Here is a 12,574-nt window from a genome sequence, read left to right on the forward strand (position 1 = left end):
TCCCCATCCTTAGCCTTCTTTCTCTTCCTTCCTAGCCCTTAGCCTCAATATTCCTCCCCCAACCTCTTTATCTTGCTTTCTCCCCCTCCTAGCTTCTAACCTCACTCTTTCTCTCCCCTCTACCCCTTTGTCTTGCTATTTTCCCCTCCATACCAGCCTTTAGCCTCGCTATTCTCCCCCCCGCCGGCACCTGATTTGACTAGCCAGGCCCCCACAGCAGCCATTATGCGACTACGTCCATGGGAGCCATTTTGTGGTACTGCCCACAGCAATTCCTCAAATTCCCAAATGTGCCCACAGGTCTAAAAAGGTTGGGGAGCCCTGCTATACATAATCCCAACTGCAGTGGCTGACTCTGTTTACACAGTCATGCGCCTCAGGGGCAGGCTTCTTTTTAATTATTACTACTTCACATGGCCTGGAACTGGCACCACATGGTCTCCAGAGGAGTGAATGGTATGGTATCCTTTGTCCCAGATCATCAGGGAACTCTCAGAATTTTAAAAATTCAAGAAGAAAAATCTTTTGTGGTCTCAGAAGGCAATTACAGGAGTGCCAGACTAAACATTTTAACATACCATCTCAGTTTTTTTCACCTTGTTTTTAAATTGCAACACCTACATTTTTCCACAATGAGTTTTCTGAGAAAGCTAACCCAGAATATTGTTCTCATACTGGTTAGACACCACCATTGGATTTCCAATCTTAATTTGAATCTGTTTGTCCTGACGCCTATGTATTTCCATAACATAGCGTAAATCTTCCCACACTGTTGTATTTACACAAAATCCTCTCCCTGCCAAATATGTAAGCAATTAATTTCTGAAAGCAATGATGTTAAAATGAGATCCAAAGCATCCCTATATTGGCTGTTTTATGTGACCACATGGAACATTTCTGCAATGCTGTAAATGCCGCATGTGTCCTCACTGGATAAATGAGCCAACATGGGTCATTTGCAGGTAGGGCCTGAAGGTGCTGTTTACTTGACTTCAGTTTTATTAGTAGTGTTCCTTACTCAGCAAGTAGCCACACTGTTGGTTGATTTCACTGTCTTTCTGATTGAAACTGAGAATTAATATATGGCATTGATAATTGCACTTCTTGTCATTTTTGCAACTTGACTCACACTGTATTTCTTTTGTATTCTTAACTCGCTTTGCTAATGGCTACGGTCAACACTGCAGAAAGAGAATGAGGAAGGCAGCTGGGCTCAGGTATGAACTTTTTCCACTTCTAACATTTTTTCCAGTATGACAAACAGTAATTTGACATCTAGTACGAAGGAGCTGTCAGTCCTTCTACAGATGAGAGTGCAATACTTGCTCTTTATTTATTTAAATATAGCAAGAAAGGGGTATTTTAATGGTCTCTCCGTTTTTTATTTAAGACAAGCTGGTTTCCTGCTACTAATTATATTTGAGCCCCAGGCAGAAGCTTCAACATGCCTTCAAGGGTTAACGTGCACTCACATCTTCTCTGCCTCATTCGCACACACACACAAATGCTTAGCCATTTCCTCACAATCCCCAGCCAAGCTTCCCACGCACCTGCCAGTACCAAAGATCCATATAGTATGCAAAACGAGCAGTCCAAGATGTCTGGTGCAGTGACGAATGAATTGCCTTCTTGAGAATATGGATAGGTGCTCTATCCCCTATCATCTACCAACACTGATCCAGGCAGTGGAGGCGGGTGGACCCGATGTCAGTGGGGCTGTGAAGCCACTCTGGGTTTCAGTCAGAAGCTATCCAACATGCTGAACCCTAGCCCCAAAATAGGTTCAGCACCTTGGATAGCTCATTTAGAGTTCTGATAAGTTCCGATTGAACCCCAGAGCAGATTCACAGCCCCACTGACATCAGAGCCACCAGCCTCCACTGGATCCAGGCAATCAGGGAAGCAGCACTTAGAGATGGACAAATCTATCAATTTCAGTTTCTCTCAGTTTCTCATTTTTCTAGTCTTAAATTCAGGTCATCCTGAACTTTCAAGAATGTTTTCTATCTTAAATTTGGTTTGTCCCGAACTTTGAGCATATTTTTTTTAAAACATTCACATGAAAATGTGTGTACATTTTTATGCACAGTTCTCTTTACATTTTTGTATGCAATTTTGCCTCATACACACATTTTTGCAAACATTTTTTCTGAATATAATGCATTTTAAACATTATTTTCACTAGTATATGCCTTTTTGTATGCTTTTTTAAAATGGAGAATTCCATTGCAAAATTCAGAGAAGTGCATGGTGTAGTGGTGAGAGTGCTGGACTGGGAGCTGGGAGATCCAGGTTCTAGTCCCCACTTGGCCATGGCAGCTCACTGGGTGACTTTGGGCCAGTCACACACTCTCAGCCCAACCTACCTCACAGGGTTGTTGTTGTGAGGATAAAACGGAGAGGAGGATAATGTAAGCCACCTTGGGTTCCTTGCAAGAGGAAAAAAGGCGGAATATAAATGCAATAAATAAATGAATAAGGTACAAATTTTGAAGGACAACAGATTTTTGGTTAGCGGATGTATTAAGTGCAAAATGAGGTGAGTTCACATTAAAATGTGAACCAAACTAATTTTTCCCCTATCCCCAGTGGCAATTAAATGTTGCCACCTAGCTTTACATATCCTCAGTGCTCAACAATGGAGTGACACTGCATGCGTTTCAGTTAATAAACTTGAGCAATAGTCGAGGTGAGGAGGGTTTGCTGTGGCAAAGGTAGTAATCCGAGCTTCCAGCAAGTGAGAAAATTGGGCAGCTAAAGATGGGGAATAGCTACTGAGGTGGCACACAAATGGGATTTTTTTGTCCAGGAGGACCCACACCAGCGTTATGGAAAAATTCATTTTGTATTCCTCAGTGCTCCCATCTGTAGTAGAGGGCTCCACATTTATTGCGATAAGATACAAAGCCATTGGGTTCAATCCAGTGGTGGTATTCTGCTTATGCAAAGCTTCTATAGCCTTCAGAAACCCCATTTTCATCCTTGTGCAAGTGTCAAATCCAGTGTTTTGACTCTGCCTGTGCAAGTGCTTGTGAAAGCCATTGCACAAGTACTTTCACAACTATTGTGATTTCATTATGCCAGGACTGGCTTGTGCTGGGTGTTCCACTTGCATGTATACAGTATCCAGCAGAATATACAGCCACTGGTGGAACACCACCACTTGTAATTTTCCCATTAGTGTTACACTGGATACAACCCACTGAATATACTTTGCCAACATATACGCTGAGCCTCATTTTGGCAAAGCATTTGGAAGTTTTGCCTCCTGAAGTAGATGGGAAGAATTCCTCATCACTGTAGGATGGCTATTCCTGTTAATGACTAGAAAGAACCTTCATGGGTAACAATATTTTAAAATGGCTTTCTTCATCGTCTCCATATTGTTAGGTTTCCTAGGCTAGGAATGCAGAGTTGACTAGAACTATTCAAATGATTTCCTAGCTTGAATGGATACTATCTGAAACTACTGAGGAAATTTAAACATCAAGAGAATTGCTTTTGCTCTGTAGTCGTACAGATGCTAATAATTTCCTATCTTTTCCATAGACTCTGGCATATGGTGACATGAACCATGAATGGATTGGTAATGAATGGCTTCCCAGTCTAGGGTTACCACAGTATCGAAGTTACTTCATGGAGTGTTTAGTAGATGCAAGGATGTTAGATCACCTGACGAAAAAAGATCTCCGTGTACATTTAAAAATGGTGGATAGCTTTCATCGGTAAGTTAGTATATTAGCTTTACAGCATTGTTATTGTTGTCAAAGACAAGCATTTAAACACTCTTTTCCAAATATACACATTCTTCCCCCAATTTGTGTCATGTCAACAGCAAACTACAGAATGTTTAGCGTATTTATGAAATGTGTTCGGTAGAGGTTTTCATATCCACAAATTACTTTATTTCTAACTGCCTTGTAACATTCTGTCGTTGTTACTGCTGTTTTTAAAATAACAGAACAAGTCTGCAGTATGGAATCATGTGTTTAAAGAAATTGAATTATGACAGAAAAGAGCTAGAAAGGAGAAGAGAAGCAAGTCAGCATGAAATAAAAGGTAATACTTTACTAAAGGAAGATATTCTTAATGCTTGTTTTCTGATATTTCACTGTATTTGACTTAATACCAGTTAAACATAATAATGGCCAAGCTTATTAAATATAATAATGGCCAGGCTTTCCTGAGTGTCATTCAGAATAGGCTTGCATATGGCTATGAAAAGGTGTTCTCAGGGGTAGCACCCAAGTGGTAGAACTCTCTCCTTAAGCTTATTTGCTATTGTCTTTGAAGTGTTGGGTGAAGACCATTCTGCTCTTTCATGCATATGTTTGCTTTTTGATGGTATAGTCTCTCTTTTAAATTGAATTATCATTTTAGTTTTTAAATTCACTATTATCTTTGTTTTTATTCTGCTGCCTTGTTTATATTGCTTTGTGTTGTTTAACAATTTAACTTGTTAACTGCCTTGAGACACAATTGAAAAGGTGGGATATAAAGCCCCAAATAAATTAATATTGGCTTGCTTTGGAATAGACTTTAATTAGGTCATTTGAAGCATGGGCCCAGGTATCAGCACATTCCACGCTATGTCACTGCGAACAAGATGAGGCCTAGACATCCCTATGACAAGCCTCCACCCACCCACCCCTTCCCGAAAACATTTCTCCAAAACTCACCTGTCAGCAGCAGCAAGAGGATCCCTAGGAAACAATTCCTGGGGATCCGGGCGCTCAGTATGCTGCTAAGCATGCTTGTAGAAGCATTTGCAGCGGCAGTATTCGGAATTGTAGTTTCCCTGGGCTCAAAAATCTTAACTAAGGTTCCAGAAGCTCTAGAAGCTGTATCTCCCACAATGCAACTACAGTGCTGCTGCAGCCTAATGAAGGGTGGTGCTGCTGCAGCTCATCTAATTACTAGTGAAGACCAGACTTTCCAAAGGTTTGGACTTGGGTCATAATTAAGTTGGAAGGTCCAAATTGGAGGAGTTACTTCTCTATCTTCCCAATGCCTAGCTAAATATACATTTCAAATAAAGATGAGTGTGATACGTAGATCCATATTTGAAAAACATTTGTTCACACCCAACAGTAAAATGTTGGGGGAACTGTGAATAGAACCTACAGTCAGGGCCAGAAATATCGGAACAAGGATAACTGTTTTGGCGGTTGGCCTCTGTACACCACCACATTGAAGTTGAAAGGAAACACACCCAGATGGGAGCAAAGTCAGGACTTCCAGCTGTAATTCCAGGGGGTTGACAAAAGTGGGGCACTAACCATTCAGGAAGGACAGCCAGTGGCATACACACACACCCATCGTTGGTGGCCCATAAGTAATGGAACTAATGGCTGACAAGCAGCTGCATGGCCAGGTGTGGCCTGTTTCCTGGGTACCCCATGACCAATCAAGCAGATAAAAGGCCTGGAGGTGGTTCTGAGTGTTACATTTGCATTTGGTAGCTGTTCACTGGAACCCCCAACATGAGGCCCAAAGAGGTGTCCATGCAAGTGAACGAGGCCATTATTAGGCTGAGGAAACAAAATAAACCCATCAGAGAGATAGCAAAAACAGTGGGAGTGGCCAATACAACAGTTTGGAACATCCTGAAAAAGAAGGAATTAACTGGCAAGCTCAGCAACAGCAAAAGGCCTGGAAGACCACGGAAGACAACTAAAGTGGATGACCGCAGAATTCTGCTCATGGTGAAGAGGAACCCTTTCCCAACATCTGGCCAGGTCAAGAACGCTCTTGAGGAGGTAGGCATGTCATTGTCAACATCTACAGTCAAAAGATGGCTTTATGAATGTAAATACAGAGGCTTCACAACAAGGTGCAAACCACTGGTAACGCTCAAGAACAGAAAGGCCAGATTAGCCTTTGCCAGCAAACACCTAAAAAAGCCTGCCCAGTTCTGGAATAAGATTCTTTGGACTGATGAAACCAAGATTAACTTGTACCAGAATGATGGGAAGAGAAAAGTATGGAGAAGGAAAGGAACAGCTCATGATCCAAAGCATACCACATCATCTGTCAAACATGGTGGAGGCAGTGTTATGGCATGGGCATGTATGGCTGCCAATGGAACCAGGTCACTGGTGTTTATTGATGACCTGACTGCTGATAAAAGCAGCAGGACAAATTCTGAAGTGTATAGGGCTATACTTTCTGCTCAGATTCAGCCGAATGCTGCCAAACGGATAGGACACCACCTCATATTGCAGATGGATAATGACCCAAAACATACAGCAAAAGCTACCCAAGAGTTTCTCAAGGCAAAGAAGTGGGATGTTCTGCAATGGCCAAGTCAGTCACCTGATCTCAACCCAATAGAGCATGCTTTTCACTTACCGAAGACAAGACTGAAGGCGGAAAGACCCACAAACAAGCAGCAGCTGAAGGCAGCTGCAGTAAAGGCCTGGCAAAGCATCTCGAGGGAGGAAACTCAGCATTTGGTCATGTCCATGGGTTCCAGACTTCAGGCAGTCATTGAGTGCAAAGGATTTTCATCCAGGTATTAAAGGCGATCCTTAAGTTTGAAATGTTGTTGATTTGTTCCATTACTTATGAGCCACCAATGATGGGTGTGTGTGTATGCCACGGGCTGTACTTCCTGAATGGTTAGTGCCCCACTTTTGTCAAACCCCTTGAATTACAGTTGGAAGTCCTGCCTTCGCTCCCATCTGGGTGTATTTCCTTTCAACTTCAATGTGGTGGTATACAGATGCCAACTGCCAAAACCATTATCCTTGTTCCGATATTTCTGGCCCTGACTGTAATAAGGCCACAAAGCTGTCATTTTCTGCAGCATAGTCTGGTTGTTCATCCTATGGAGAACTCCACACCAGCTGTAAATTATAACCTGGTTTGCCCAACACAACAACCTACCATGGCTTAATTTACCCGCAGGGGCTGTCACGTTGTGCTGGGCACCCGTGGGCACCATTTTTGCATAGCACCTGCCGGCACCTGGCTTGCCATGGCTTGTTGTGTCATGTGAACCTGAGTGGCAGGGTTTGTTTGAGGATTAGACATATAATCCATGGCTTGTTTTAGGGTTATTTGAGGGTTGCCTAATCCTCAAACAACCCTTGCCACCTGGGTTTGCGTGACACGACAAGCCACGGCAAGCTAGGTGCCCACAGAAGGAATGCAAAAATGGTGCCTGTGGGCACCTGGCATGATGCAACAGCCCCTGCAGGTAAATTAAGCCACAGTGGGCTGTCATGTTGTGTGAACCAAGTGTGTAGCATGTGCTTGTTCTGGGACCAAGGAGCTTATGTTAGGCCCAAGATGCAACTTGCCCATTCAGCCACCATGGCACCTGTTCATACATCCATGGGAATAAACAAGCACACCTGCTTACTGCAAAACATTGTACTATAATCATAGAAAAAATTGGAAGCGTATCTATGAAATGGCAGTGCACACAGTAATTTCTCCATGTGATCTCTGTACCCAGGTTTGGTCAGGAGAGATAACATGGAAAAGATAACATGGAAGCCATTCTCAAGTGTGAAGTACCCAATGTTCTCTTCTCTCTTCCCCCCCCCACCCCCCCCCACAACTTTTACATATTCTTAGTCACGATTCAGATTGACAGATTCACTTGGCTGTTAACAGCTCATTCACATGATGATAACCCATCGCCTAGGGAGTTTCATCCTATTCACAACTACTGAGAAAGAGAACATCTCCTGATCAATTAACATATGATCCAGAATGCAGGATAACATGAAATATATAATATATACTATATACTATATAGAGACAAATAATATAGTAATCTGTCTCCAGTCACAGTATGACTGGCTAGTGACCAGCATATATTAAAGGTAGGGCTGCAATGTTTAATCGATGTATTGGTTACTCAGTTAAAATAATTCTTAATTGGCTAAAAAGGTGCCCATTTAATAGGCAAGCAGAGTGAGTGTGTGTGTGTGTGTGTGTGTGTAAGTACTTACAAAAATTGCAGATAGCAAGCACCATCTTAAGAAGCATTCCCTCTTTTCTTTCGCACAGAAGAGTTTTAATATCTAAAATTAATTTTGTTTGGGGTGTTTGTTACAATGTACTTTGTAGTCTCATAACTAGCACTATGAATTCCAAGTAGATGCAAAACATCATCAGCTCAATCCAGCAAATGCAGCAATCCTTGTTTTCTGCTGGGGACACCAGGTGTCATAACTTGCTACACTAACAATGGGCCTGATCCTGCAATGGTGTAATGCTTGCAGAAGTCTCTCCATTCAGCAATCAATACCGTCTGACCAGAGCTATGGCTACACAGCGTTTCACTCCTTCCATGCTTTCCTTAACCAGTTAATAGTCTGAGTTTTTCATTATTCAGACTTTACAATAAGCAAGAGGAAAGTGTATGATATCTGCCTCTAGCTGCATAATGAATTAGACCTATACCCCCCAAAGTGCTCAGAAATTAAAGCCTCTTAGTTACTAGAGAGTCAGCATAGGGTTATCTCAGCACACTACAAAAAGATGTGCCCAGAAACTTCATTTAGCCATCATCCTATTTATAAAATTAAATTTTAAAACAGAAAAAGTCCAACAGGTCGATTAGATTTGATTTCCCCTTAATTCACCTAATTGTCTTGCTAGAGTGCAGTTTCTATAAAAATAGTCACAACTGATTCAGCTGAGACCTCCATACATCCTTGCACTTCTGAAAGTTGAGTCATTAGGAAAACGCTTCTCTCCCTCCTTTTTGTAGATGTGTTGGTATGGAGTAATGACAGAGTCATACGCTGGATACAAGCAATTGGATTACGAGAATATGCAAACAATGTATTAGAAAGTGGTGTGCATGGATCGCTCATAGCCCTGGATGATAACTTCGATTATAGCAGTTTAGCTTTATTATTGCAGATTCCAACACAGAATACACAGGTAAGTAACTAAATTACTTATTGTAATAAATTCCTATGGATTTTAACTATATTTTTATTACCTCAATTATTTGATTTGGTTAACCGTAGGCACGGCAGATCCTTGAGAGAGAATACAACAATCTATTGGCACTAGGAACAGATAGACGACTTGATGAAGTAAGCAATCTTATTTGTACATAACTGATTATGAATACCAGAAAATAATAAATGTTTGGTTTTGGTAATTTAGAGAAGATATATGAAAAGGAATAGATACGTGCTACAGCTATAGGCAAAATCTTACACACTATCAAATGCTAAACACAAGGTTTCCAATTCAACTTTATTCTCACATGGAATTACGTATATAGACAACTGCAAATCTTTCCTCCCAATATACTCATAGTTTATTCACTATACCGAATTATGGTATACTACCAAATTATGGTATACCACCAGTAGGAAATTGTCAGTATAACTGAATATGTTCCATCAAAGTAGGGATGTATGGGACAGAATTAACCATTATTGCTATGCTGGCTTTACTGTAGAATAGGATCTAGCCAAACTGCTTCAGAATAGATGTAGGATGGCACAGAATCATAGAGTAGTAGGGTTGCAAGGGGCCTACAAGGCCATCGAGTCCAACCCCCTGCTCAATGCAGGAATCTAAGTCAAAGCATCCCTGCAAGATGGCTGTCTAGCTTTATCTTGAATGCCTCCAGTGTGGGAGAGCCCACTACCTCCCTAGGTAATTGGTTCCATTGTTGTATTGCTCAGGAAGTTTTTCCTGATGTTCAGCTGGAATCTGGCTTCCTGTAACATGAGCCCATTATTCTGTGTCCTGCTCTCTGGGATGATAGAGAAGAGATCCTGGCCTTCCTCTCTGTGACAACCTTTTAAGTACTTGAAGAGCACTTTCCTATCTCCCCTGAGTCTTCTCTTCTCAAGGCTAAACATGCCTAGTTCTTTCAGTCTTTCCTCATAGGGCTTTGTTTCCAGTCCCCTGAGCATTCCCACAGTCCACAAGGGAGGTTACTTGATCAAAAATGAGATCAGATTCATCTGGCAGGATTTGTTCTTGATAAATCCATGTTGGCTTCAAGTAATCACTGCATTGTTTTCAAGGTGCTTACAGATTGATTGCTTTATAATCTGCTCCAGAATTTTCCCAGGGATTGATGTCAGACTGATTAGCATCTTCCTAACCTTTGGGACTCAGTGACAACCATATTGAAGTAGGAGTTGTGTTCTTTATCACATCCCATTTGGTACACATGATCATGGATCCCAATGACACATGAAAGCAATATGACCCACTTTTTTGCTTCATGCTAGGCATATGGTAACATAGGTAACCACTGCTCATATAGACATCTTAGGATATGTTCAAAAGGGATGATTGCAAACATTGATCAGCCTAGAATGAGGTAAATATTTCCATGTTTTTAAGTACCTGCTTTTGGGGGGGAGGGGTTGTAACAGGTAGAAATCCACTTTCCAATTGATCAAACTTGGGGAAATATCAACTATCCAGAACCCAGTTTTCATAAAATTCATACATTTTTGTTTCATTAGAGTGATGACAAGAATTTCAGGCGTGGCTCTTCCTGGCGAAGACAGTTTCCTCCACGTGAAGTCCATGGAATCAGCATGATGCCTGGCTCTTCAGAAACACTGCCAGCTGGGTTCAGGTTAACTACAACATCAGGACAGTCACGAAAAATGGCAACTGATGGTATGACGTTAATGCTTATGTTCAAAACTAATGTCGTTTATGCATTCTATTTCTCTGCAGATGAAAACATGCCAGCATTGCATAGCTTAACCAACGTAGCTGCTGGTTACATTTAGTGTAAAATATTTACAGTCAACATCTAGAAAAGAGCAAATTCAGTTAAGGAGATATGGTTCTAGGGAGCAAATGACCTTGTTAGGGCCTGGAAAAAATACAGTGATAAGATATGAAAGCTATGCTTTCCTACAACATGTTTAGCGTATTTATCCAAAAAAACCTTTCAGATGGACTGAGATATGTATGTTTTGTGATGGGTTGAGGATGGGAGGGGGCAGCTATGTCCACATTGAAATTTTTTTTTTCCCTATTTGTATGCAGTCTCCACCACTAAAACATTTTATCAGTAATGATTATATGTTGGTAGGGAGCTACAGCTCACAGGATGAGATGGCAGGGTCCTGCTGCCAAGTCACAGCTTATGGTCTTACTTAGAGACTCAACTGTAGTTCCTGTGCTGCAGCTGTCATGATGCTATGCTGTTCTTGTCTGTGGCCTGCTGGGTCCTGTCCAGTCCATTTGCAGAGCAACTTATAGGCCTCTTGAACTTCCTGATGCCAAAGCAGTTGGTAAAACTTGTACAAGCCTTTGGTTAAGAGCCAAATAGCTTTGTTTTCCTTGTCAGGTAAATACTGGTGCTACTATATTAGTACAAAATCAAGCTTGTTTCAGGTATTTTAATAATTGGTTGTTCAACAGGAAGATTTAGGGGCTGTTCATAGGAGACATGATTCTAAGGATCCCTAGATTAAATTCAACCAAGTAATACCTGCAACTTCCCACATGTCAGATGCTGCTTGCTTTTCTGTTATTTGTGATTAAAATAAGCCTGATGTAGTTGAACAGTTAAGCAAGATATGCCATCTGGGAGTAATGGAAACACTCTCCCAGCAGCTGAGGAAGACACTGGACCAGGTGAATTCCTGCTTAGGTCTTCACTTTTTTCTTAGGTTACACTGACAAAAGTATTCAGCATATAGAACACTTGGGGAATTCCAATTAAAATGCACTGCTTCACACTTACAGCTTCAGCAGTGCAGCAGAATTTCAGAATAGGGAAGTTCATAGTATAAATACCCCCCGTTTAGAACTAGTCATGAGCCACGTCCACAGCACTCTGACGTTTGCAATTCGTTCAGCTGCAGCCACCCCCTTCCCTTTTCTGCTGTAATTTATCAGACAGCAGCCACAAGGTCAACACCGCGAGGGCCAAGATACCCCGAGAATTGTAACTCCCCAGCATTTCTGGGTACTCAGGAAGCCCTGAAAAACTAAGTTCCCAGGGAACCTAGTGGCCAAGAGGTTCCTGCTACTTAATGAAAACTGCAGCTCTTATGCTGAGGGGAGCAGTGGTGGGGCTCACTAGATTGGGAGGTGGGGACCCCTCTGGCCCTCATTTGAGTGCTAATGAGATACAGTTATATATGGAAATAAGAATGGGTCTGAACTTAAAATGAGCTAATTCAAGCCTATCCAAATCAAGGCTGAATTCATTCATTTAGGTAAGCCCATTTGAGTCTAGAGGGGTTCACCCATCACTATTCTACATGTCAAACTCAGCTGCCACATGTACACTACTGTTTCCTACATACAGATGTGTAAACATGTCTTTATCACTTACGTACACGTCAAGGGTCCCAAATGCTTGTACACAAGTGTTTCAAGATACTTGGCTACGGGTGTATGTCCACAGTTTGTAGAAACACTGGAGCGTACACAATAACTGTTTGCTCCACTCATGGAAAGTGCATCTGCCTAATTTTCAGGGATCCTTCCCACCCCACATCTACCTCATTCAGCATGGTTCCCCAACCTTCTGTGTAGTGTTTTCAGGGGGCTGGTGTGAGAAGAAGTCCACTTCCATCTGCCCTGTTGTATATGCCTAAATCTGGAT

The 12,574-nt window shown here is 41.8% G+C and overlaps 1 protein-coding gene across 1 annotated transcript in view; it reads left to right on the plus strand.

The window, feature by feature from the left end:
* The window catches only part of PPFIA2 (PPFI scaffold protein A2), a 444,508-nt gene that overhangs the window by 426,743 nt on the left and 5,191 nt on the right, over positions 1-12,574 (plus strand). Inside the window, exons 25-30 of the mRNA XM_084811789.1 lie at positions 1,188-1,217; positions 3,550-3,725; positions 3,962-4,059; positions 8,729-8,904; positions 8,994-9,062; positions 10,464-10,623. Of these exons, the coding sequence (XP_084667915.1) occupies positions 1,188-1,217; positions 3,550-3,725; positions 3,962-4,059; positions 8,729-8,904; positions 8,994-9,062; positions 10,464-10,623 (709 nt within the window). The remainder of the gene's footprint in view (positions 1-1,187; positions 1,218-3,549; positions 3,726-3,961; positions 4,060-8,728; positions 8,905-8,993; positions 9,063-10,463; positions 10,624-12,574) is intronic.

This window comes from Heloderma suspectum, chromosome 7 (genome assembly GCF_057233095.1).
Source record: "Heloderma suspectum isolate Gila_16-S chromosome 7, 16-S_ref, whole genome shotgun sequence".
NCBI lineage: Eukaryota > Metazoa > Chordata > Lepidosauria > Squamata > Helodermatidae > Heloderma > Heloderma suspectum.